The sequence below is a fragment of the Macaca fascicularis genome, chromosome 10 (genome assembly GCF_037993035.2).
Source record: "Macaca fascicularis isolate 582-1 chromosome 10, T2T-MFA8v1.1".
NCBI lineage: Eukaryota > Metazoa > Chordata > Mammalia > Primates > Cercopithecidae > Macaca > Macaca fascicularis.
In genome coordinates, this window is record NC_088384.1 from 11670368 (window position 1) to 11698212 (window position 27845).

Genomic DNA, 27845 nt, shown 5'->3' on the forward strand with positions numbered 1-27845 from the left:
TCAGATACCTCTGCACAGGCCTGAGCAAGAAGTTCCCAGAATGCACCAGCGTCACTCTGGAGACCCAGGACTTTTACCAACAGATGTTACTGTCCAAAGCCCCAAGAGACTCCCTGAGAACCACTCTCTCCACATCAATAGGTGGTATTTTTATCTTCTTTGAGTGACAAACAGAATGGCAACATGCCCCAAACAATAGCCCTTGGTGTTAGGGCAATCAAGTCATGAGTCAAGATGGATCACAGGCCAGGCACGGTGGCTCACACCTGTAATCCCAGCACTTTGGGAGGCTGAGGTAGGAGGATTGCTTGAGCCCAGGAATTCCAGACCAGCCTGGGTAATATAGTGAGAGCTCATCGCTACAAATAATATACCTAGCTGCTTGGGAAGCTGAGGCAGGAGGATCGCTTGAGCCTAGGAGTTTGAATCTGCAGTGAGCCGTGATTGTGCCACTGCACTCAAACCTGGGAGTCAGAGTGAGACCCTGTCTCAAAAAACAAAGCAAAAAAGCAATGATAAAGGCAATGGTAAAGGACTATGATAAAGACGATAAAGAACCAGAACAGAGGACTATGAGAACAGGGAAGGCCTGGCAGGCACCAGACTGAGATCAACAGACTGGACGGTGCTGGCTCAGCCCCAGGCCTCCCCAAACATTCCATCCCCTCTCATTTGATCTGTGTGTGCGTTTTTGTTGTTGTTGTTGTTGTTGTTTGTTTTTTTGAGATGGAGTTTCTCTTTTGTTGCCCAAGATGAAGTACAATGGCGCAATCTCGGCTCACTGCAACCTCCGCCTCCTGGGTTCAAGCGATTCTCCTGCCTCAGCCTCCTGAGTAGCTGGGATTACCGGCATCTGCCACCACGCCCGGCTAGTTTTTTGTATTTTTTGTAGACATGAGGTTTCACCATGTTGGCCAGGCTGGTCTCAAACTCCTGACCTCAGGTGATCCACCTGCCTCGGCCTCCCAAACTGTTGGGATTACAGGAGTGAGACACCGTGCCCAGCCAGATCTGTGTGGTTTGAGTTTCTCCTGCCTCATCTTCTCCATTGAGCTCTGTTCCAGGGCCTTTCCCCAGGGATCCAAGAGGGATGGTTCTCATACCCCTGCTGCCTGGAGCTGCACTGGGTCTGTGTGTCTCCGATGCATAAGGGCTGCATTCATTTCACTGCCCAGGCTGGTGCCACAGTGCCCATCGTTTATGTCAAGGCTGCCTCCTCGGCGTTCCTAGAAACATACAACAGAAGACCGGTCATCCCGCTGCCAGGACATCACCCACCGGTTCCCTCACTGCCTTGCTCAGATGCCATCCACACAGCTGGTATATTCCAGGAATACTTACTGGTGATGACAATAAACCTTCCACGCTGAGGGGGAGGAGGACCTAAGGTCTAAAGGGACCTTAGATTCTGAAGGCAAAGAAGGCAAAGGCGAGTTTCATTTATTCAGTCAAGAAATATTTATCAGGCACCTACCATGTGTCCAGTAGCAGACACAAGGGAAATATAGCTGGAAAGAGAAGGTCTCGGCTTCATAGAGCTTCCATTTAGAGGGGGAACCATGGGCATTTAAGTGGTAAGTGAGCAGAGAGAAGAAATGTCTGTGTCTGCCCAGGAAATCAAGAAAGGCTTCACAGAGGAGGTGATGCTTGAACTCCAGCTTAGAGGAGGGGTAGGATTGCCCAGGGCGGGGCTCATCAGGCAGAGGGATCAGCATATAAAACACCACAAAGGCATGAGAGGAAACGCAGTGGACCATTCGGGTAACTAAGGTAGTGTGGGGTTGCTGGAATGTATGTTTGCATGGGAGTCGGGGGGAGGCAGCAGGGATGAGGCTGGGGAAATAGATTCTGTCAGCTCACAAAGGACTTTGTGTGCCCTGCTAAGGAATTCAGGAACGATGAACGTATTGTCCATCTCAGTAAGCTGCCTGAAAACCCATCGGGAACAAGGGTGGGAGCGGATAAATAAGTAATAAACAAGGCTCTGTTGTGGGTATTAAGCCTTTTTTTCTTGTGGATCTCGACAGCCAGATGGGTTAAGGGGCATGAATAGATTTGGAAGTGTGCTGATAGGAAAATGAAGCAATTGTTCAGAGTCCTCAGGGGAAGTGTGTGTGTGTGAGTGTGTGTGAGTGTGTGTGTGTATGTGTATGTGTGTGTGTGTTCAGGCGGGAGTCATTTAATTCACAGAGATGTCTTTGCCAAGAGCAGTTTCCCTATTTCTGCCATTTGGGGGGGGTCCAGGGTCTTCATCATGAACTCTCTGAGACCTAAAGAGGCTGGGCCAGGCTTGGAGGGGAGGCAGGTTCTCCTTTCCGCCGTATTGTGCCCACTGCCTTCTTTCCAGATACCTGGTGGAAATGGTGGTGCTGCAGATACCGCTGCTGTGGGGGCTGCTGCAGCTGCTGGGGCGCTGGGGCGTACTGCGGAGGCTGTAGCTGGTGCTGGTGCTGCTGCAGGGGAAGGGCTGGGGGGTGATCCGACAGCTTCCGGTTCATCGAAGGCCGGATTTCTTCTCCCACAGCCCCACTGAGGTGTGGGCCTCCCTGGGACCTCCGGTCCAGGCTGTTGCCCCGGTGACCCTGGGAGAGAGAAGAGAGATGCTGCAGATGCGCCGTCCTCTCTGATCTTCGGGCCCTACCCCACCCTCGGGCAGTTGTTCCCGGACCCTGCTCATTCTGGCTCCAAGAAATAGCTGGTAGGTGGGGGCAGCTGAAAGAGAATTGATACTTCAGACCTTCACATTTTCCAAAGTGGCCTCTGTATTCTCAGATCCTCCCAGTTTTAGGAGTTCAGGTCTCTAGTTCACAGACTAACACTTTCCGCCTGGTAGCCATTTAATCCATTTCCAAGACGCTTGTTTTTTCTCTGTGTAATCAAGCTGAAATATTCCACTTTACTGATACAATGCCGCCCCTTCTTATCACATGTTGCCACACCGCTGGACATCCTACCCTCCAGATGAGCTCCACTGTTGACTTTGCGTGATTTTGAACTGTCATTTATGGCCTGGTGATAGAGACCTAAACAGCAACATTCTTGCAATGCCATGGGAACCAGGCCTGCCGCTGGGGAAGAAGTAAGGCCTTCTCCCTAATGTTAAAACAACCTTACGAATCAGAAATACCATATTGTTATTTTCATTTAACAAACAATTACGTAGGACCCTGGGCGTAGCATATACCAGGCACTGTTCTAAGCGCTTTACAAATACCAACTCATTTAATCCCGTTTAATGCAATTTTATATTGCTTCTCTTATCTCTGAATGCACATCCTAGTGAGTTAATACCTCTGTTCGTTTCCTGGTTAGAGTGATTCACAAGGTCTTGGCTAGCCTTTGTTTTCCTTTCTCAACTTCTGTGTGCATTTGGTGGGAACTTCTTTTCTCCTTTGGCAGTAACTTCTCAGGCTTAAAAGCAACTACGGACTTGAAAAAGGAGGATTTTCTTGACTTCCCCAAAGCACACATTGCTTTCACAGTCTCAATACCTTTTCAAATAACCTGTCCCTAGGATTTCAGCTATTCTAGTGAATGCTTCTTCCTATGATACCTGTCTCTTATAACCATGTTATTTCCTTTGAAAAATAGTTTATAAATTGGTGTGTGTGTGTGTGTGTGTGTGTGTGTATGTGAGAGAGAGAGTGTGTGTGTGTATGTGTGAATTTACTCATGGGAGGCAAGTTAACATTTTCTTAGTGCTTAATATGGACCAGACTCTGATAGTGCTTAGTGTAGTAACTCATTTACTCCTCACAACGGCCCAGTGAGGGAGGCTTTATTGTTCTCTCCATTCTACTGATGAGAAAACTGATACTCAGAAGGTTTCTTAACTTGGCTAGGGAATACAGGTAGCTAAGTGATTAAAGCAGGATCTCATACCAGGTCTGTCTGACGCATTTCCTTTTAAAGCAATACTCTGTATTCCAAACAGTTCCAACAGCAATAATTCCAAGTGCAGTTTTCTCCTCCCATGTCCTCCCCACCCCCAATCCCATCATAAAACTCCAACTGCTGAATTAATTCCTGACCTCTAGGCTGTTCCCTAATGTCCCCGTCTGTAGCACCCCCAACTCCTTCATCTTGGGCAACTCTTGAGCTAGGTTGAAAACTCTGGTGTAGCAATGTCTATGAATAACAAACAAACAGCACCTGTGGTAAGAACTGATGCTTCTTGAGTGCAGTGTGACGAGGAATGACATGAAGCATGGGATACATTATCTTCTCCAACCTTCACAGCCATCCTGGGAGGTAGATATTACCATTATCCCTACTTTATGGATGAGGAAACTGAGGCTCAGAGAACTTTCCAAAGTCACACAACTAGGAAGTATTAAGTTGAGATCTGACCTCAGAGCTCTGAGCCCTGTCTTTCAGTACACTCAGAGGATATACCCATCCTATGCATTTTTCCTTGCGGTTCCCGTGAGAACTTGGGCTGCCTAAAATCTCTAGATTGGGGTCGATCGGACCTGGAGCATACCTGGTCTTCTCGGGTTCTGTCTCTAAGGAAGATCTGCTTCTGTCTGGAGATGGAATTTGTCCTGTAGTAGTCCACCAGCTTGTTTAGGGATGGAAACTTCTCAGTCCACAGAAAGTAATTACCCTTGTTGTCTCGCATGACCTTGAAGTGTTGAACGTCATCCTCATGCCTGGAGATCAAGGCAAAACGAAATTGTATGTTACACAGTGATAATGTCACCACCTCCAGGCTGCTCGCATCTGGGATGGTGGAGTTCTCTTTCGGCAGGAGATGTAGATATGGATGACTCACTCATCACTAGGCAGGTGGGCCAGCCAGTCAGGCTTCGGCAGGAGCTTTCTAGGATGGACCACTTAGGATACAGGCTATGCTAGAGGGGATTTACATCAGCAGAAGGTAATCAGATGAGCTAAAATTTGTCTTGGACACTGGAACTAGCCTTTTACAAGAAAAGCATGTTCCAAGTGCCTTAACGACTAAGAGATCAAAGACCTTTTCACAATGTTTATTTGCAAGATGTCAATGGGGTTATTTCAAGCTCCTATTATCTTCCTGTTACCAGAAATACTTTGGACCATCTCCTAATTTAAGCCCATAAGCTAGCACTGGCAGGTAAGAAGCTGCTCTCTTTCCTAAGAAATATGTCACATTTTTTCTCCATGTAATAAGGATCATCTTGGTTTATGTTTTGCATAAATAAGGTTACAAAGTGTTTTCAGCTTTTGGCGAAATAGCTTTGTATGAAATATAGAGTTTTTTTTATTTTTTTTGAAATGGAGTCTCACTCTGTTGCCTAGGCTGAAGCGCAGTGGTGCGATTTCTGTTCACTGCAACCTCTGCCTCCCAGGCTCAAGCGATTCTCCTGTCTCGGCCTCCTGAGTAGCTGGGATTACAGGCACCTACCATCACACCCGGCTAGCTTTTTTGTATTTCTAGTAAAGATGGGGTTTCACCATGTTGGTCAGGCTGGTCTTGAAGTCCAGACCTCTGGTGATCCACCCGCCTCGGCCTCCCAAAGTGCTGGGATTACAGGCGTGAGGCACTGTGCCCGGCAAAATGATAGAGTTTTAATTGGCAAGGATCTTGGAGATTGTTTAGCCTTACTTCTCCATTTTACAGATGAGAACACTGAGGTTCAGAGAGGTTCAGGGGGTTGGCCAAGGTCACTGCTGAGTGGCAGGACTGAGGCCAGAACCCTGAGCCTCTGACTCCAGTCTAGTGAGCTTGCCTGTCACGCCACGTAAACATGATAACTTCTTTTAGATCAGCACCTTCTGATGCCAGTCTGGACTCACAAATGATGGGATACATTCAAACCAGGGCTAGAGAAAATGGATTTTATCCATCTAGGAAGGGTGGACTGAGCCTTTACCATTAGATCCAGTTTTACTTCATTGCCAAGTCATTCTCTTTTGGATGTAAAGTTTATTTTCAAACGACATACATTTATATCTAAAAATAAACCAGCACTAGTGATGCCAATTGCCTGATGTAAAAGAAAGGTCAAGAATTTTAAAGGGTCTTGGAGAGTAAAGATACCTCTGAGAGTAAGTGGAGGTTTCTTAGGGATGGATTTAGGGATCTGTGTTAAGAAGGACATGGAAATTCTGAGCCTCAGTCTCATCTTACATGCTGAGATTTGCTCATAGCTGAGTGAAGCCAAAGGTTGTGCAAGTGGCCTCTTGCTTGACTGATTTGGGGTGGTAATCAACATATTGCAATCACTGTGTGGTCTTCCCCTCGGTTTTGGACACCAACAGATACTTTCTTCCTTCTAAGACAACATGGATCAAATCAAAGTCATTACCCTTCACATTCGGGTGAGGAGGAGGAGGAAATATTCTTATGATATTATAATTTTTCATCCACCACCTCAAAGAACTCAGAGTGTGAAACACTAACCCTTTTACTCTCATAAGCTGTAAGGATGGATGTGAGGGTTGCTGCTGGTCATCTGGGTCTACAAGGAGAGGATGGCCTGACTATTGTCCCAAGCCTGAAGTGGAACAAAGGAAAGGATGCGACTCAGGACGCTGGACTCCAAAATCTGGTGTTTTAGGCCCTTAACAAATGCTGAGTGATAGAACTACAATTAACTCTTAATTATTTGTGCCCATGACAGATGTAAAAATAATTAACAATGATTTTGCTTTGGAAAATATTATACTGCATTTCTACAGAAGATGTGATAATGATTACGGTAATTGTCACCATAACTAGAAGCTTCATTGCCTCAATATCAGGGGAAGACTTTGGTAGAAGTCAAGGCTGACTGTTTTGTAGAATTCACTTTAATAAAACAAATATAAACCATAGTTCTGGGTCCGGGCACAGTGGGTCACGCCTATAATCCTAGCACTTTGGGAGGCTGAGGCAGGCAGATCACATGAGGCCAGGAGTTCAAGGCCAGCTTGGCCAACATGACGAAACCTCGTCTCTACTAAAAACAACCACACACACACAAATTAGCCAGGCGTGGTGGTGCGAACCTGTGGTCCCAGCTACTCGGGAGGCCAAGGCATGAGAATTGCTGTGAACCTGGGAGGCGGAGGTTGCAAGGAGCCAGGATCGTGCCACTGCACTCCAGCCTGGGTGACAAAGCGCGAGTCTGTCTCAAAAAACCAACAAAACCACAAAAACCATAGTTTCTAGCTGAAAAAGCCAGAGTCATCTTCATGCAAACCAAAGGCCCAAGAGATACCCCTCAGTCTAACAAATTACTTGGTCAAGTTTATGATGGGGTAGAGAGGGGAGGCTTAAGAAATAGATTTGACTTGTAATATATATACATACATGTTAAATATAATATACGTAAAATTGTTTTTTCTAATTATATATGTATATAATATATGTAAATAATCTTTTTCTTTTGAGACAGGGTCTTGCTCTGTCACCCAGGCTAGAGTGCAGTGGCACAACCTTGGCTCACCACAGCCTCAACCTCCCAGGCCCCAACAATCCCTTCACCTCAGCCTTCCAAGTAGTTGGGACCACAGGCATGTGCCACCACACTGGGTTAATTTTTTATTTTTAGTAGAGATGAGGTCTTGTTATGTTGCCCTGGCTGGTCTCCAACTCGTTGGCTCAAGCAATCCTCCCACCTCAGCCTCCCAAAGTGCTGGGATTACAGGCATGAGCCACAGCGCCCAACCTGGACTTGTAATATACGTTAATGGAGCAAAATTTCGTTAATTAAGACCTAACAAGATTAGAATTTGTGATACATCAATATTGGCCTGAACTAAAGTTTACCATTCTCCAAGCTATGAAAATAAAGTTTTTCTTGAGGAAAATTAAGAGTTTAAGCAAGATTGCAAGGGCAATGCTAAAGAGACCACTTTAAAGGTATGCAGGCATACAAATTGTTGACTTGTTATTTTTAAGTCCTTCCTACCTATCCTTTCAAATATCCATTCTTTCTAAATAGCAAAGTGGCCACAGTTTATTACTTGAGATTGGATTTCTGTCCTTAAAACAAAGCCACATGCCTTTCAAAATATATTGAATCAACCAGATCGGTATTTCCTGTCAATAACCTGACAGTAACGTTTTACTGTACTTCTCCTGATCTGCTAACAGCATTATATTCTTGCAGTTTCACATGTGGTCAAGTCTGATACGTGACTTGCGATCCCCAACATGCTGACCACACACAGTGTTCCGAATTGGGCTTCTGAGTTTGGGGCTGTGTAATGTCTACACATGGACTGAGTCACTTCCTATGGGGTGCTGCACCTTAGTGAGATTTCGCTGTTACAGTCCTCCCCCACTCCTGGCCCTCCTCGGCTCTGTTCTCTTGTTTTCGGTTTTGTTGTACTGTACTGTGTTGAAGTAGCCTTTCTTTTTGTTCAGCTGCCTACAACTATATATGTATTTGTTGGGGCTCAGAAAATGATACCCCTTGGCATGCTGAGTGCTTTGAACCAAAGGAGATTGGAAGGCTTCACAAGTAGCCTTGGAAGCAAAGTCTTCCTTTGGCCTTTTCCTGACCTCTGGTCTCCCGCTCCTCTTTCTCCCCGTGCGTGAGTCATAGAAATTAGAATTCCTCTTCCCCACAGTGGGTCAGAGAGACTAGAAGGGTCACTATTAGGGAGGCCAAGGCAGGAGGATTGCTTAAAGCCAGGAGTTTGAGATCAGCCCAGGCAACATAGTAAGACCCAGTCTCTACAAAAAAAATAAGTTAAAAAAATAATATTAGCCAGGTGTGGTGGTGTGCACCTGTATCCCCAGCTACTCGAGAGGCTGAGGTGGGAAGATGGCTTGAGCCTGGGACACAGAGGCTGTGGTAAGCGATGATTGCGTCACTGCACTCCAGCCTGGGCAACAGATCAAGACCCTGTCCCCCCATCCCCCCAAAAAAAAAGAAAAAGAAAAAGAAAACAAAACTTGGGACAGGCCTTGTTCAATTTCCCACCTCAGTCTGTTACCTTAGATCAAACCCCCTTTGCCCAATCCCATTTCGACAGGGCTGTCTATCCTTTGTCGAACCTAAGCATAAAAATATACGGCTTTCCCTGGGTTTTGAGTCTTCATTTCTGAAGGCTTCTGTGTCACATGAGTTTTTGATTAAACAAATGTGTCCACTCTCCTCGTTCACCTGTCTTGTAGGAGTGTCAGCTGTGACTCTTCTGATGGGCGAAGAAAGGTGCCACACCTTTTCCGCCCTTGTACATCCTACAGCAATGACTTGAGATTTCTATTTTTCCCTGACTCTTCTTCAGATATGCATCAATCATAAAAGAAAAGGTTAAGATTTAAACCCCCAGATGGATCTGGACAAGTGGGAGTTCTCCTCCTCCTACCCCTTCTTCCTTCCACAAATACTCACTGAGTGTCTCTATTTTGTTTAAGACACTGTTAAAGGCATAAAGATGAAGTAGAGGAAAATCCTGCCCTTTCAGAAGCACCTGGGCTAGAAGGGGAGGCAGATGGGCATAGAAATAATTTTGAATACACACCAGTGTGCTAAGGAGTGGTGTGCGTGTGTTCTGGGGAGGCACTGGGAACAGCAGGTTGTGAAGCTGCTGCCATGCTTGGCCCCTAGGCCACCATGCTTCTGACCATTGGGTCATATTCCAGAGGTCCCTTCATGGCTTCGGCATTCTGGGAGGTTAACAGGCTGAGAAGGGTCAAGGCGGTGTCAGGAATGGTCAGTACCTGACAGAGATGGAGAAGTCCCCTGGGGAGCTCTGGCTGGCCCGGATGATGAAGAAACCAACCTCCTTGCCCATCAGTAAGTTCTCTGCCTGGTGTCGAGAGAGGCCTTCGTGAAACCATCTGTGGGGCGAGATCAAACAAGAGGATCAGGATGAGACACAGGAGTGACAGGAGGGAGACGTGAAGAAGAGGTGACGCAGAGGGAAAGAGGCTGGGGACTCTGTACAATAGGGAGCAGAGAGAGACCAAAGAGGGGCCAGGGGCTGTTTGAAATCAAACAGTGCTCCGGGCAGCTTTCAGGAAAGGCGAGGGAGCGTTCCCCTTGACTCACCCTCTTTGTTCCTTCTCTCCAGGAGAAGTCTCTCTCCAGCCTGGGAAACAATCATGGAAATGTGTCGCTGCACCAAAATGGGGCAGTGTGGGAGTGACTCACTGCAGGAAGCAGCCGCCTGCCGGCAGCTGTGGAAGAGATAGACCGGAGCTGCGGGGACAGAGGATGCACCGGGGAGGGAAGGGAAGGCTTCAGGCACTGGGGCCAACCAGGTGCAGCTGGCTGAACAGGGCCTGGGGTGCTCATGCCTGCACTGAGGCCTCAGTGGCCTAGAAGCTCCTTCCTGGGCATTAAAGGAGAGTTACAGCCCAGGGTCTCATATTACCTAGGTGGGCATGGAGCACAAGGGGGCTTTGCTCAGTGTGCCTAGCAGAGGCTGCAGTGTTTCTAGGGAGTCCAGTGTACACACTTGGAAATGAGCGACGTGGCAGCAGCCAGAGAGCGGTGTCTATACAACCAGATCCTGGGCCTGCCCCAAAAATCCAGGCTGGGAAATAATCTTTACTGTGGAAAAGAAGAAACAGGAGAAACCGCTCTATCAGCAGAACGGTCAGGGTGGCAGCCCCTGGAGGTACAGCTGCACACAGCGTGGCATGTATGAAATAGGTCAAACACTTACACAGGGCCAGGCAAGCTGTGGCTGCAGCCTCAAGGCAGGAGGCTAGAGACCTCTCTCGACCACAGACAAGCAAAATGAGTGTCTACAATCACTCAGCGGCCAAAGGTGGGACTGTGTCACATTGCTTCAAGGTGGCTGCTCTAATTGCTGCCACCAGAAGGTTCATATGCATGTTCCTTGAAGATAAAAGCCTGTTAGGCCTTGGCTTTGGATTCCTTTGTGAGCAATTCTCTGTGCTTTCTAGAATTTGGGAACCTGAGACAAGGGTAGCAGGAAGGAGGTACTTATTGGAGACTGAGTCCCCCTCCGGGACTGAGGGGGAAGGTTGGCTGTGCTCTGAGGGGGCTGAAAGCAGCAGTTTCTGGTGACCTGGAAATTCTGCCTGAGTATTTGCCACACAATTCTACAGGGCTAAACAAGAGACTACCACACATACCACTGCCATGTGTGGGAAATGTAACGGGGATGGGAAAAGGAATAGGGTATGCACCACAGCAGCCGTATCGCAAAGGAAATATTTTAGAAGTGAAGGGGATTTAGGAAATACCCATTTGTCCTCCGACTGCAATCTGATGGGGGCTTCTTTCAAGATTTGTAAAAATTACCACACATTGCATATTAGACATGAGTGGTTATGGTTTCAATATTACATATTCATTCATTCATTCAAAAGCTTTACTGAACATCTAGTATTGTGCTGGGCCCCCTCCTGCGCACTGAGGACATGGTAGTGGGCAGAACAGACTCCTACCCCTGCCCTCAGGGAGCTTACGTTCTAGTCGAGGGGGACACAAACAAAAGAACAAAATAATTAAGACCTGCAGTGTGCCAGATGATGGTAAGTGCTGTAGAGAATATGAAAACAGATTTTTTTTTCTGTTTCAGAGATGGGGCGCTGCGGGTGGGAGATTAATATAAGGTATGGTGATGAGAAAGACCTCACTGAAAAGGAAACATTCTAAACCTGTAGGGGACTGGGGTGTGGGAGGAACCAACACAACAGACTGAGGAGGAGAAGCCAGGGCAGTGGGAGGACAAACGGAGGAAGGATGTTCTGGAGCCAAAATGAAGAAGGTGTTCCAGTGGGAGGGGGATCCCCAGGGCAGGTCAGGCTGAGATGACCCCTGGGAGCTGCAGCCCATGGCGTGCCTGGCGGGAAAGGTCGGGAGATGAGGAGTTGGAAGCAGCAAATATACACACTCCTTTTGAAGAGATGGAGTGGCAACTGCAAGGGGATTTGATATTAAGCGTTTTCTTGTTTTATTTGTTTATTATTATTTAATTTTTTTTTTTTTCTTTGAAACAGAGTCTCTCTCTGCTGCCCAGACTGGAGTGCAGTGATGTAATCACAGCCCACCACAGCCTTGAACTCCCAGGCTCAAGCGATCCTTCTGCCTCAGCCTCCCAAGCAGCTGGGACTACAGGTGCATGCCACCACGCCCAGCTAATTTAAAACATTTTTTTGTAGAGATGGGTCTCGCTATGTTGCCCAGGCTGGTCTCAAACTCCTAGCCTCAAGTGATCCTCCTCCCTCAGCCTCTAAAAGGTCTGGGACTACAGGAATCAGCCACCACAAAACCCACCTGGCCTCTGGGTTCGGTTTTGTTTGTTTGTGTTTTGGTACGTTGAAAGAAATTGCAGCATGTGTGTTTGCTGACAGGAATGATCAAGCAGAGAGGGAAAGGAGGTTGATGTGGGAGAGAGAGAGAGAGAATTTCTGCTAGAAGCAGCGACAGTTCCTTCCAGCCAGCTGCAGGAAAGGCCGACTGTTTGAGCACATTTGTGGGAGGCAGGTGGATGTGGTAGGGGTGGGGTGGGGGGTGAGGAATCTGGGAGCTTCACTTCTGGTGGCTTTCATTGTTCCAGAGAACCTGGAATCAAGGTCACAGGCTGAGAGTGATGCAGGGAGGGGCTGGAGGTTTGAGGAGCAGGTGGGGTATGCAGAGGTCACCGAGCAGATTCCTGGGCAGCATCAAGGGCCCTGTCAAGGTCAGTGGTCATTCTCTTGGTTTGGTGGTCAGTTCAGGTTCACCATGAGTGTTGCTCCTGTACCTCGCTGGAGTCACCAATACTACTGTGGTTTTCTAACAAACTTTTGCTCTTTGAGCTAGACCCTGGTTCTGAGGCAAGATTAGATTTCTATCTAACCCTTGTGGTCAATTCTTGAGACAAACGAAGCCCAATCTCAATTTTGCATTTCCTCTTTAGGAAGAGAACTTCCCCTTCCCCCACTGACTTCTCTCACTGGGGTGAGCACGCTTTACTGAAGGCAGGGAGTGTCTGTCTGTCCACCCACCCAGTGAAGGCTGAGAGCCTGGTGAGGATGGTTAGGATTGGGAGGTCACAGAGAAGTGCTTAGGAGAGCAGCTCTCAAAGTGGGGTGGCCAATAGCGCCCCCTTTGGAATTCTAGGGAACCCTGTGATTGAAATCACTATAGGTAATTTGAGTTTACAAACTCATTTTATAAAAACTTAAAATAGGCCAGGCGTAGTGGCTCATACCTGTAATCCCAGCACTTTGGGAGGCCAATGCAGGTGGATCACCTGAGTTCAAGAGTTTGAGATCAGCTTGTCCATCATGGTGAAACCCCGTTTCTACTAAAAATACAAAAGTTAGCCAAGTGTGGTGACATGCGCCTGTAATTCCAGCTACTAGGGAGGCTGAGACAGGAGAATTGCAATGAGCTGAGATACACTCTAGCCTTTGCAACAGAGCAAGACTCCGTCTCAAAACAAACAAAACAAACAAACAAACAAACCAAAAAACCTCCAAAACTTAAAATAGGCTGGGCACAGTGGCTCATGCCTGTAATCCCAGCACTTTGGGAGGCTGAGGCAGCAGATCACGTGAGGTCAGGAGTTGGGGACCAGCCTGGCCAACATGGTGAAACCCTGTCTCTACTAAAAACAGAAAAACTAGCCCGGCGTGGTGGCATGTGCCTGTAATTCCAGCAACTCGGGAGGCTGAGGTGAGAGGATGGTTGAGCCCAGGAGTTTTAGGCTGCAGTGAGTGGTGATGGAGTCACCACACTCCAGCCTGGGTGACAGAGTGAGACCCTGACTCACAAAAAAAACTAAAAAAAAAAAAAGGAAAGAAATACTTAAAATAGCAATACACACACATGGTGTAAACATCAAAAGGGAATGAAATGAAATGCAAAGTCTCCCGCCTGCCCTGGCCTTCAGCTGCATGCTCTGGCGTCTCTCTGGAGAGATCTCCAGAGTCAGCCATTTTTGACAATGTCCTGGGTTCCCATGGACAATTGTAGTGATTGCTGGGAAAGTCAGAGGAGTGTGTGGGGGTAGGCCCATCTCAGCAGGCTGTGAATACTTACTCGGGAAACTGGATGTCTATGAAATTCTTGGGCACATATCCTTCCTGGCTCCCAAGCTCCGCCTTAAACCACTCCTCTTGGTTACTCAAAATCTACATGGAAGAAAAGGAAAGACAAAGACATTGGAGGGAGGACACCAAAAAACAAGAGAAAGGGGCTGTAGGGCAAAGAAGGACCTTTTGGACTTAGAGGGAAAATATGTTAATAAGTTGAAAGAACTGAACAGCTGTTCTAGGATTTACCCCAGGCCTGTAGAGGAGCCGTGGGTTTGCCTTTGGAGTCAGCTTCTCCTCATCCCGAGTTATTTCTGTCCACTTGTGCTGTCCACTTATGTCACCCCACTGTGGCTTGGCCTCCCAGATTCAGCACTCAGGGACTTCCCTGAATCCCTTCTTCTATTTTGGAAATTCATTTGTCCCAGGTAGCACCTTAAGTTCCTCATCTGAGCAGATGGTGGGAAGCCAAGAGTGGCTACTCCATAGTTTTTTGGTTTTTTTTTTCTCTTCCAGGTTACCAGGAAACTTTTCTGTTTGTTTGTTTGTTTTTTGTTTTTTTGAGATGGAGTCTTGCTCTGTTGCCAGGCTGGGGTGCAGTGGTGCGATCTCAGCTCACTGCAACCTCTACCTCCTGGGTCCAAGTGATCCTCCTGCCTCAGCCTCCCAAGTACCTGGGATTACAGGCATGCACCACCACGTCTGGCTAACTGTTCGTATTTTTAGTAGAGACGAGTTCCACCATGTTGGCCAGGATTGTCTTGATCTTTTGACCTAGTGATCCACCTGCCTTGACCTCCCAAAGTGCTGGGATTACAGGTATGAACCACCAGGCCTGGCCCAGGAAACTTTCAAAAATTTAATTTTTGTTTTTTAAACAGGCAGATTAAAACTTAAACATCCCAGTGGGGCCAGCTTTGGAAACAGTAACTCTTTGTGTTCACATGCTGTGTATTTCACAGATAGTTTGGCTGGAACTCAAGATACTGGGGATGCCTTTTCTAAACTTGCTTTTAGAGCCAGATCCCAAGCAAAACCAAAAGTTCTGTCTTGTTACTCTGTGGCCTCACTTTGACTGTGACCCCACATGTTATTGTCTACCTTGGTTAGTCATATTACTCACCAGACTTGACTGTATGTGGCTTCTGGTTTCTCAAAAAATGAGATTCACCATTAAAAGACAAATATTTGGCACTGCCACTGAGAATGTTTTGAAAGTCTGAGGCCAGGCGTGGTGGCTCACACCTGTAATCCCAGCACTTTGAGAGGCCAAGGAGCATAGATCAGTTGAGGCCAGGAGTTCAAGACCAGCCTGTCCGTCATGGTGGAACGCCGTCTCTACTAAAAATACTAAAAGTAGCCGGGCCTGGTGGCACATGCCTGTAATCCCAGCTACTTGGGAGGCTGACACAGGAGAATTGCTTGAACCCAGGAGGCGAGGTTGCAGTGAACCGTGATCTTGCCACTGCAATCCAGCCTGGGAAACAGAGTAAGACTCTCTCTTAAAAAACAAATCTTTTTTTAAGTCTATGATATAGACTAGAACAATAATTCTAAATAAGGATAGCAGAGCAAAAGATGGAAAGAACCCTGATAATGCACTGAACCACTGAATTAGATGATACCCAGGAGCCTTCCTACTTCTGGACTTTGAGAAATTACAAGTCTTTGTTATTGTTTAAGCCATTTTTAGTTTATGTTTCTTGTTCCTGAAAATATCTTAACTGATAGAAGTACGATGATAAAGAAGAAAGCAGAAATAGATAGAAAAGGCATTCATATGTGGAGCAGAGACCACTTGCCTCAGCGATGAAAGGAGTTACTGAGGCCAAGTCAGATGGCAATGGAACTTCCTCCTTCAGCTCTGAGGAGGTGTGGTGCATTCTGGGAATGAAATGCCTCCAGGTGGCTGGAATGTAGACTGTGAATATCTTGAAATGTAGGGGCAGCCCTTAAAGGATTTTGAGCAGGGAAATAACAGTGAGAATTAGAGTTCAGAAAGAGCTCTCGCTGGGTGTGATGGCTCATGCCTGTAATGCCAGCACTTTAGGAGGCCCAAGCGGGACGATTGCTTGAGCCCAGGAGTTTGAGACCAGCCTGGGCAACAAAGCGAGACCTTGTCTCTATGAATATAAAAATAAAACCTAGCAAGGCGTGGTGGAAGTGCATCTGTAGTCCTAGCTACTCAGGAGGCTGAAGCGGGAGGAGCGCGTGAGCCCAGGAGTTAAAGGCTATAGTGAGCTCTGATTGCACCATTGTACTACAGCCTGGACAACAGAGACAGGCTCTGTCTCTAATTCAGAGAGAGAGAGACAGAGAGACAGAGAGACAGAGAGACAGAGAGAGAGAGAGAGAGAGAGTTCTGTATCAGAGATCAGAATGTGAAGATAGATTGGAAGGCTAAAGTTGGGAGATAAACTGTAGGAAGATGAGCGCAGCCCTCCAGGCAAGAGATGATAGGGCCTGGGCTAAGAAGAGGCGAGGATATATTTTAGAGAAATTCAGGAAGCAAACAGGCAGGATTTCTTGGCCAATCTTGGAAGCTAAGAGAGAAGAGGATTCTGGGATGCCACTGGATTTCTGGCTTGGGAGACTGAGTAGGTGGTGATGGCTTTATAGAAATAGAAGATACACGAGAGGAGGCAGGGCTGAGAAAGGGCTCATGGGCTTCAGATTGCATGCAGTGATTGTGAATTGAATTATTCAACTGAGAAGAAAAGCTCAGGAAGCAGCTGGATATGTCAGTCTGGATCCAGGAGAGAGGGTGAGGGTGGGGCTTGGGGTTTCAGAGTCATCAGAAAGTGGGTGGAGTTGAAGTCACAGGGCCCGTGGACTTCTCTCTCCCAGAAAAGAAGATGGGAAGATAATGGAAAGAACTAAGTGCTTGAGCGGAGATGATGACCTATTTCTAACATCACTCCAAGGTGGAAGGAAGGGGACAGTGTTGTGGGTTGGGAATCAGAAGACCTGGTTTCTAGCTTGGCTCCATCACTAGATATGTGATCTTGGCCAAGTCAATTAGCCATGTGAAAACTGGGGATAATAATAGCCATCTAGCACCTCACAGAGCTGATGTGAGGATCAAATGAGCCCTGGTACCTGAAAGTCCTTCAGAAAGTGTAGACTCTTTTCAAAAAAATACAATTCCATCAAATGTGGTATTCTTACGAGGGAGGCCTCCAGCTCTGAATAGGACATGGAAGGGTTTATGTATTCTTTAAAGCAGTATGTGTGTATGTTTTGAATTTAGTCATTTATTCTGAAGAAATAAAAGTGTCCCACATTTGAGTTCGAGATTGCTGAGAACAGAAAACTCTGTAGTTTCTAACATCAAATGTGACTGTTGGTGTCACCAAGGACATGTGGGTATGTGTGTGCTAAGGGGGCAAGGGAGGAAGCAGAAAATCTAGGTCAAAAGAACTAGGAAACCCAGCAGCAGTGCCTCGTAGCCACGTAAAGAATCAAGAGCACTGCACTCCATCCATCGCTCCTGAATTCATGGCGTTGGAATTCCTTTCTCCCGTCACACGGGAATGCGCTGTTTGGCCAGGGTAGCAAATGTCACAGAAAGGGGTAACAGAGGCCATTTGGAAACTGGCTTATCACCCTAAGAACCACACTTTGAGGCTAGGTGCCGTGGCTCATGCCTGTAATCCCAGCACTTTGGGAGGCTGAGGCAGGTGGATGACCTGAGGTCAGGAGTTTGAGACCAGCCTGGCCAACATGGCAAAATCTGATCTCTACCAAAAAGACAAAAATTAGCCAGGGATGGTGGTGCATGCCTATAATCTCAGCTACTTGGGAGGCTGAGCCATGAGAATTGCTTGAACCCGGGAGGCGGAGGTTGCAGTGAGCCGAGATCGCACTACTGCACTCCAGCCCGGGCGACAGAGCAAGACTGTCTCAAAAACTAAAAAAACCCCACACTTTGTACTTCGTTTTCTGACCTGAAAGCAGCTCTGTAATTTTAATTATCATGCCTCAGACCTCCTCTAGAAACTGAAAGATTATCCCACAATGCCAGCCATTTCTCTCCGCCACCTGGTGCTTGGTCTGCCTGACACTGTGTTTCTAGAGAGGTGAATTCACAGGCTTTTTACCATGTATAGAAGGTGAGGTTTTAAAAAAAAAATTCTCATTTTCTGCAAAGAAAGGTATTTGAGGGGAGGGGAGATGGTTTCCTCCTGCCGTTGTGGGCCCAGGGCCCCGCACTTCCTGTTCTTCTTCTCATCTCTCCATCTGTTCGGTCCCCCTATCTCGTGTACCCATCGTGTAAACCTGAGCGAGGCGTTCAGCCTGAACACTTGAAGTTTTACTCTTTACTGTTTAATTCTTATAATGTTCCCTAAGAGATGATTTTCTGGGTTACATGGCCTGAGCATAAGTTAGACGTGGGAAGAGAAGGGCCAAATTACAGCAGGAAGAATTCTTAAATTGGATGAAATTGTAGCTTTTAGAAGCATAGCAGAAATCTGAAGAGTTGAAGAAGCAAATTACGTAGAATTAACTCTTAGTGCTTTTAGGTTGCTATTTTAGCAGGAAGAAATGAGGTCGCATTAGATGCATTACAGAAGGAGACAGAAATGGACTGGGTCAAGAGACATTTTTCAAAGCTGCTGGCAAATTTAATGGCAAATTCAAATGTGAGCCTGGTTCTGTGTGTAGCTGCAGGTATGGTGACATGCACCTTTGTGGCATGAATAGGAAAAAAAATCTGATTCCTGAGTTTTCAAATGTTTCTGTCATAGAAGAAGCAAGATCAAGTCATATAGTGGCGTTTTCCTGTCCACCATCTTGTTTACCATGCCGTGTAGATCAGCATCTAGTGAGCACCTGCTGATTGCACTTAGGTGCATGAAATATGGAGATAAGCTGGGGCCTCTGCCCCAGGAAACTCATGGTCTGTTGAGGGTGAGTGGCTGCTCAGACTTTTTTTGTACCTTTCTAATGAAAACCTCTGTTTAGTCTTGAGCACAAAAGGCCAAATGAGTCAGAGAATCCCACAAGCGAGTTGCTGGAGTAGTCAGGAACTGGCTTTGAAAGTACTTGTGAGGATCCTGCCTGTGTTACCCATTGAGGGGGCAGACACTGCAATTACATGTGGGGAGCCCCAGGCATGGGAACCAACCACCATCCTGCAGACATTCTGTGGGGCTCAGTCAACAAGCCCTCCCCATTTTGCTCTTTACCTGCAATGGACAGAATTTGAAAAGAGGGAGGGGGTTGGCTTTCCGACGGAATTCTAAATGAACAGGAAGAAATGCAATTTAGCAATTCAAGAAATATGTACTGGGTATCTATTTTGGGCCATGACTTGTGTTAGATGCTGTGAAGACACAAAGATGAACCTGGCATTGAGTGCACACGTGCATGATGACATTGCTCTCAGGGAATGGAGAGGAATTGAAGTCATTCATTCACCAAATATCAGGGAGTTCCAGGCACAGCTATTCTAGACATTGAGGCAGACACGGCCCCTGCCTTTGCACAGCTTTGGCTAGTGGAGTAGACAACACGTAAATGAGCAATTAGGATCCCACCGGGCAAAGGCAGCAATGAGAGGCAGAAATAGAGGGTGCATGAGACCACAGGGTCATGGCCTGCCTATAAATAGCTGCCATGTGAGGCAAAATCATAAGTGCCTGGAAATGAGTGAAGTTTGTGTGAAATGTTGGGGAGGAGCTGAGGAGGGAGTGATTTGTTTCCCTGCGATGGTAGCGAGTAGGGAGGACCAGTGAGGTTTCCATGGTACAGGAGGTCAAATATGTGTGTGTGTGGGAGAGGGGCACTCGGAGTATATAGGGGAGAGGCTGAGAAAGGGTGGTGTATACATTGCAGTGCAACCTGCGGGCGTTACGTCCACACAGATGTCTGTGTGTGTGTGCACACATGTGTACATGTGCATAATGACATTGGACAGTGGTTTGGGGCCAGATGTTTTCAATCTCAATCAATTGGTAATTGGAAACCCCTGAATGCTTTTGAGCAAGGAAATGATATGATTCGATTTGTCTGGAAAGATCCCTCTGGGACTAGTATGTAGAATGATTGAAGGAGGAAAAAGACAAGAGGTAATGAGGTCAGTCAAGGAGCTGCCGCAATGATCTGAGCAGTCAGAGGCAGCGGGGATGGATGATCCCGATAATGCAGGCCACCATTTATTGGGCGTCTGCGTTGGGCCAGGGTCATCACCTCGAATCCTCTCCACAACGTGGCAAGATAGATACTACCTCCACTTGCTGAGGAAGACACTAAAGCTCAAAGAGGGCAGATGACTGGGCCCCAGGCTCCACGGCTAGTAAGCTGGGATTCAAACTAAGATCCATTTGACTCAAAGTCTACGCTCCTTTTTACTGACTCACACTCCCTTCTGGTGAAGAAGAGACGTGCTTGAGAGATATGAGGAAAAAATTACATTCAGAGCAGAGTTTAGTGCTTAGGAGTCAGACAGAGTTCTATCCAGGTCCTGGATTGGTTTCATTCTAGCTGTGTGACTGTGGACATGTGATTTCATCCCTAGCCTCAGTTTCTCATCTGTGAAATGGAGGGGAAATGAATGCCTACCTCATACGTTTGCTCAGATGATGAAATCATGTCTGCAAACCACTTAGCTAGATCCTGGCCCTGAACAGGAGCTCAGGAGATGTTGGTTACTGGTCACCAGGATTTGGTAAGGGAGGCACTGATGATAACTGGGGCTCCTGGCTTGTGACTGACCTAGGACAATACTTAGAACATGGAAAGAAGAGTGGCTTCGGTGGAAGTGGGGGTGAGATGGGCATGGGGGTTGGAGTGATTCTGGGCATCCGAAGTCAGGGGCTGGAGTTCATATGGGGACATCCAGCAGACAATTGGAAGTCTGGGTCTGGAGTTCAAGAGCAAGGTCAGAGCTAGAACATGAACCATAGACTTGAGGGTCTTTAGCACAGAGGTGATGGTTGCAGCCGGAGAAGAGGAAGAGGTGGCTCAGAGTGAGAAGAAGAATCAGAAAGCCAAAGGCAGCACCTTCAGGGAAGTATATATTTCAGGATCAAGAGAGGAAAAAGAATGCTTGGAGATGAGACCTGTAGGAGTGTTCAGGAAGGGAGGAGAAGAACCCAGAGGTGCTGCCAAAGCCAGGGAGACAGGGGCTTCCAGCAGAGGGCCAGTTAGCAGTATCAGCCCCACAGACATTTCCACAGGGTCGTTATACTACACATTAAGGAGATCACTGGTGAACTTCAAGAGAATGTTGGGGGGAGGGTAAAAGGGAGATTCCAGAGGGTTGTGGAATGAGTGGGAAGTGAGGAAGTGAGGCACACCCAGTGTAGAAAATTCTTCCCAGTATTAGCAACAAAGGAGAGGAAAGAAATCAGGAGCTGGATTGGGAAGCAGAGTTGAGCAAAGTTTTTTTTCCTTTCCTTTTCTTTTGCTGGGGAATAGAGAAAACTTAAGATACCAGCTTCTCTTTGCAATGGAAGACAAGGGTGGAAGTTGGTGCAAGGATGGTCTCCAGTGGATGACAGTCACATGGTCACAGTGCCCCATAGAGAAAGCAGGAACTTCTCACTGCACGGCAAGTCCCTCCAGGACCTTGGTAAGATCCCAAAGCAGTGACAGACAGGTTTTCCTGGGTCAGGAGGCCCAACTCATATTTTAAGTTCGTGAAAGCCTACGCTTTGCCACCATGGTACTAGATCTTGAAAGTTGAGAGCAGTTAGAAGGCTACCTAATGGGCATGTTCATATTCCAAAAGAAGCCATTCTGTGGTGTTTTGTGCTCCTTAGACACTTTCAAAGTCACTCTCTCACATGCTGATAAGGTTCTTTGTATAACAAACATAATTCTCCGTGGCGAGACACTAATGGCCTCAGTGTTGCTGGACATCCGAGAAGGCTCATCGGGACTGCTGCGGACCAGGAATCAGGCTATCTGAGGGTGATCTGAGGTCAGGCAGCGGGGGTCTGGCTCCACATACTCCCAAAAGCCCTTTTGAAGGGCTTACGCTCTTTTGCAAAACAAAACAAAAAACAAAAAACAAAACAAACAAAAAACCCAAGGGCTAAGATGTAGAGTCTGAAAGTATGGTGCATGAATGAGGGAGAAGCCCAAGGCCACTTCAGCCCAGAAAGTGGCCTCTACAACTCAAGTGCAGGCTGAGGACAAGCTTTAAAAAGCCCCTGAGTGGCCAGGTGTGCATGGCCTTTGTTGAGCCATGTCCTCTGTGGCTGCCTTTCCCAAGCTGTCTCTATCCACAACCTCTCCTCCTGAGTTCCAGCTCTGCTGAGCCTGGCGCTGCTCCCTGAATTCAGCAAGGGCTTGCACATCTCTGAGCTTTAGGTAAAAGCCCAAGTCACCTTCAGTGCATTCCTGATGTTCACATTGCACGCACTCCTACAACCCCCATCTTTCCAGGTGGAATCACTTGTTCCCTCACCTGTGCTCCCTGAGAACTTAGCCAAGAACATCTGTAACAGCCCTTCGGGTGGATGTGTTCCCCTCTCCAGGCTACGAACCTCCCAGGACAAGGATGGTGGCTTATGCCGACTCTATATTTCCATCACCTGGCCTGGTTGGTGTCTGCTATAAGGGTGCACAAAGGGAATCAAGGTGAACTTCTCTTTTTAAAAGGAACCACATGCAGTTCTTAAGAGACAAAGGCAGGGACTGTCAGATTACTGAGCAACTGAAACTCCCTATTGCTCCCCTGGGGCCCCACGTCACCTACCTTCAAAACATCTCCAGTGTGAAAGCTCAGTTCATCCTCACCTGAGGCAGTGAAATCAAACTTGGCGACAGCTTCCATGCTGTAACGTGAAGCTGGAAGAGAAATAATGTGGTCATTGTGCCTCTCTGCCAGGGGGAGGGCAGCAGAGCCCATGGTGCTTCCTGGTAATCAGCAGTTCCTAGGAGAGTGGGCAGATGGATGTCTCCAGGCTGGAGAGCAAGGCTCAGGCGCACAACAAGCGCTTGTGTTTGCAGGAAGAGCTGCTGGAATCTATAGGATCTGGGTCCTGGGATCATTCTTGGGATCCCTAGATGCCAGGAGCAGGAAATGAAGGCCAGCCGCAGCCTTTCCCTTCTCCTTTCATCATCCTGGCCTGACACCACTTTTCGGGGCATGTCTGTTTGCAGCCGATAAGGAGGGAAGGCTTGCTCTCATTTGTAACTTGAGGCCCGAGGGGCTGGAAAGACTCTTCTGTAAACACTGTCCCAAGGCTGTCCCTTGGCAGCTATATTTAAACAGGCAGTGTTAATTAGACAGATGCCATTTCCTCTTTTACATCTGAATCATTTAAGAGAATTAGACAGCACTGGCCAGTGGGGAACTCAGCTTCCTTCTGCATGGTTTGAGAGTAGAAAGCATTTTTTGGTTTTCGAGTTGGGAGACTCAATTGGTCAGATTACTTATTTTATGATTATATTATAAACCAAGTACATTTTGGAAATTTTGATGTTAACACTTTTGAATTGAGTTAAAATTGCGGCCCCCTTCTCGTAACGTGTGAGACCTGTGTAAAGATAAATGAATCAGCCTATGTAATACATTTAGTATGAACTAGAGTTGTGCTTTAGGAGGCAGTGGGGATGTAATGGCAAGAGAGCTGGCCTCAGTCCCAGTTTTGTTGGTAGATAGCTGTACACTCTTGGGCAAGTAATTAAACCCTTGGAGTCTCTGTTTCCTCATCTATAAATTGGTGATCATAATATTCAATTAATAAAGTTGTAAGGTTAAATCAAATTATAGATGCAGGCCAGGTGCTGTGGCTCATGCCTGTAATCCCAGCACTTTGGGAGGTTGAGGCGGGCAGATCACCTGAGGTCAGGAGTTCAAGACCATCCTGGCCAACATGGTGAAATCCTGTCTCTACTAAAAATACAAAAGTTAGCTAGGTGCAGTGGCACGTGCCTGTAATCCCAGCTACTCAGGAGGCTGAGGCAAGATAATCGCTTGAACCCAGGAGGCAGAGGTTGCAGTGATCCAAGATTGTGCCACTGTACTCCAGCCTGGGTGACGACTCTGTCTCAAAAAAAATAAAAATCTATATCTACATATATATATATATATATATATATATGCAAAGTATTATACAAGATAAAGCTAAATAGTATTTACGTTTTAAAATAATTTTATGGAATGCATTTTCCCCCAGCAAAGGTAGCCTAACCAAAATCAGCACAAGTTTTCTTCTGTCACTCCCATCTCCTATGAACTTTTCTCATTGAAATTCGAGACCTAATCTCCATGACTATCAAATCCTGTGATTCTCTGCTAAGACATCTTAATGTCAGGACAATCTTGAAAGCTGTTATTTTCTTGTTGATCAAAATTTCCCTAAGTTTCAAACCCTTTGGGGTAGAAAATAAATGTCCTCTAACCTAATAGACTTTCAGTGACCAGTCAACTGGGACCACAGTTGTCCTCTCAGTGGGAATTCCTACCCAAGTAAGCAAGATTTGGGTAAATAAGGAAGGTGGCTGCCAGTGAGAGGGTGAAACGCCAAGAGATCAGAGGATTAAAGCGACTGCAACAGGGTGATAGCAAGGGGCTCATTTCTCTGATTCTCCACAATTGTTCGGTCTTTCGAAGGTAATTTACAGAGATGACTATTACCCATTCAAAGGTAGATGTTAAGCAAAAAATAGACCAGGAGCCAAAGTAAAATGTCATAGTTAACTCTCTGAGCTTTATCACCAGTCAAAACGTACTTCCAAACAACAGCACCACAAATATACTTTTTGTACACTTTCTTCAAGATCCATCTATCGAAGGCAAATTAAAATGGTTGTGACCTAGGATGACCCACTCAACAGGAAGGAGTATTCTGCCCTCCTAAGTTAATGCTAAATGCCTTTGCTGATTTGATTCACCCCATCACTTTAACACACAAGGCTTCTTCTAATTAAGGCCTTGCCTCTAGTTTTCAGAGAGACATCGCTTCTGTGGGTCATCCTCATGGAATCAACAGTAGACAGTGGTCGCCTCGTGGGATCAAGTGTCAGGTGAATGGTCCTGAAGACCAAGATCCCATTTCTATGCAAATTCACCTTAATAAGCAGGATGGAGACAAGGGAAGGGCAAATGCTAAACGTATTAGAAAGTTACATAAATTAGAAATGAAAAAAATATCCAAGGCAAGCTCTAGATATGACCTTGATTTGGGGAAGATCTTTCCAACATTACATGTAACTCAGCTCAGGCTTGGGTGCTGGGTCCAGGCTGGCTGTAAATCACTTCAGTGAGAAGTGAGAAGGCCGAGGCAGAAGTAAAATTGCTTCTGAATAGCAGCGCTTTCCTCTGCCTTCCCCCAGGAGGTAGGCGGTATGGCAAAGCCAACGACGCAGCCATGTCACAGAGCTCCCCAGCTTATAATATTAATCCTGGCTCAAAAAACCCAATTAAACAGGCCCACTCTTTATAAAATTGCTTTGAAAAAATTTGTTTGCTCCCATTTCCATTTGTGAGATGAAATCTGCCCGGCTGCTGTTTGTTCAGGTGGGGTGGGTTATGCTCTCCTTTCGTTTAAACCACAGGGCTTCAAACACTCCTCCCTTGAAGCACCCCTAGTAGTAGAGAATAGTGAATATGTTACTCTCAGGGGTCGGTTTTCTGTTTGGTCATAAAAATGCACAGAAATGCATATCCCATTCCTCTATATCCATTAGCATTAATTTTGAAAAGTTTAAAAATTACCACCAGGGAAAAAGAAAACTGAACGAATATAGTTTATTCAGTACTTATCCATTTGTTTTATGATCTGTACCTGCCACCACTACAGACTGCACTGGAGAAACAACAACAAAAATATGGAGCTATAAACTGGGTAGCAACAATTCAGAGACAGTTGTGGGGGGTGGAGTGCAACAGCCTGAATTCAAGAATGCAATGAAGCCTTCTTGCTGCTGTTTTCAACTCCGGCGCTGCTGACTTCTGAAAAGAGAGGCCCCTCGGCCGGGCACAGTGGCTCACACCTATAATCCCAGCACTCTGGGAGGCCGCGGCGGGCGGATCATGAGCTCGAGAGATGGAGACCATCCTGGCCAACATGGTGAAACCCCGTCTCTACAAAAATTAGCTGGGCATGGTGGTGTGTGCCTGTCGTCCCAGCTACTTGGGAGGCTGAGGCAGGAGAATTGCGTGAACCCAGGAGGCAGAAGTTGCAGTGAGCTGAGATTGTGCCGCTGCAATGCAGCCTGGCAACAGAGTGAGACTCCATCTTAAAAAAAAAAAAAAAAGACTCCTCGTTAGAGAACCTCACAGATGGATTAAATGTGATTTCCCTGCCAGTGATGGGCTTTAGAAATGGCTGAAATCTACCTGCGTATACAGTGTGAGAAGCTGAGCCTTCAGGGGCAGCCAAACCATCTCCAGCAGCAGCCGCCAACCCGATTGACGATGATGCCATTTGGAGGGCCTCAGTGCTAGCTCTGCTTCTCACCAGCCCTCTGCACCTCTCTCACTTACCCCTTTAAGAGCTGTCATGCAATAGCCATTAGCAGCATGCAGTGTGGATCTGCTTCACCAGAGGGTAATGCCACACAGGACTGCCCTGAACATGATTTTTTCTGCCCTTGCCTTTCCATGTGAGCTTCTTTTACCACTAAAAAACCTAAAAAAATATTCAGGCTATATGCCAGGAATGCTTGTCTACTTCTAAAATATAGTCACCACAGAGGATGAAAACAAAAGCCATGCTACAGCTCTTTAAAATAACCTCCATTTGAAACCCAGATTATAAGTGGATTTGTTCAGAAACACATAGTTACCATCAAAATGGCACCCGGCAAGAAACTTCTTGATCAAATTCAGCTCCTCCTAAGTTGGCTATGAATAGCTAAGGTTTCCATTTTATGTATCTCTTACAAAGAGCAATTGCGTAACACCACAAAGCTATGCGAAGATTCAGGCTCAGGACCCAGTGAGAGAAGGAGACAGGTCCTAAATTGCTATCACTTCCTATTTTGCTGGGGAGAGCCCTAATTTGAATACTGGCCCCAGTTTATGTTGTAATTCAGATAAGAAAATGTCTTGAAATTTTTTAAAAAGAGAGAGAAACATTGCTTTTTACAAGTAATGCTTGTCACATATTTATCAGGACATCGGCAACAAAATTATTTAATTAACTAGTTCATTAATTTAGAGACAAGGTTTTCCTCTGTTGACCAGGCTGGTGTGCAGTGGTGTGATCATAGCTTACAGCCGCTTTCAACTCTTTGGCTCACAGGATTCTCCCATCTCAGCCTCCTGAGGAGCTGGGACCACAGATGTGTGTCATCACACCCGGCTGTTTTTGTTTTTTTTTTTTTTGGTAGAGATGGGGATCTCACTATGTTGCCCAGGCTGGTCTCGAACTCCTGAGTTCAAGTGATCCACCTGCCTCAGCTTCCTGGAATTCTGGGATTATAGGCATGAGCCACCATGTCCAGCCAACAAATAATTTTTATTAGCATATCTTGTATATGAAATGAAGTAAGAAAACAGTGAGACTAGTTTACACTTTAGGGCTTTGGCTGCGGCTACTGAGAGGAGCTCAGGGAAAATGTAACATTATACCAGCAGCTACTCAACATCACATAATGCAGAGACAGAATCCACAGCCTTGCTGTTGGACAGGTAAATCCCTTCTCGGAGACAATAAGGAAGAGTGCTTCCTCCCCCAGTCGAATTGACAAGGTCAGCTCAATCACTTTTCAGAAGTAGGAAACCTTATACTGCCAGGAAAAAATGATTATGGTTAAGCCTCACTGTACACAATAGGTATATTCTTGAAAAGTTACAATGAATAGAGTATTTGTAAATGGAATCATATTAGCATGTATTATGGAGGCTCACTCTATAAAGGAACCCTGTGTGAATCGCTTTATAAAATGAAAGGAAAATTTGTTATGCAAATAACTACTTTTTAATTTATCTGTTTTAAAGTCAGGGTTTTCATGCATTGAGTCT

General features: G+C 46.4%; 1 protein-coding gene across 10 annotated transcripts in view; it reads right to left on the reverse strand.

Moving 5' to 3' along the window:
• The window catches only part of GRAP2 (GRB2 related adaptor protein 2), a 71406-nt gene that overhangs the window by 2712 nt on the left and 40849 nt on the right, over positions 1–27845 (reverse strand). For 6 of the 10 annotated variants that reach the window (XM_045363586.3, XM_015457168.4, XM_005567217.5 and 3 more), the window contains 6 exons: positions 22626–22717; positions 13926–14017; positions 9641–9760; positions 4484–4652; positions 2352–2582; positions 1104–1226 (listed from right to left, as the gene is read on the reverse strand). In XM_045363586.3, the coding sequence (XP_045219521.1) occupies positions 1104–1226; positions 2352–2582; positions 4484–4652; positions 9641–9760; positions 13926–14017; positions 22626–22703 (813 nt within the window). In that variant the 5' untranslated portion in view covers positions 22704–22717. The other 4 variants (XR_012418713.1, XM_065522095.2, XM_015457174.4 and 1 more) reach the window with 4 other exon arrangements.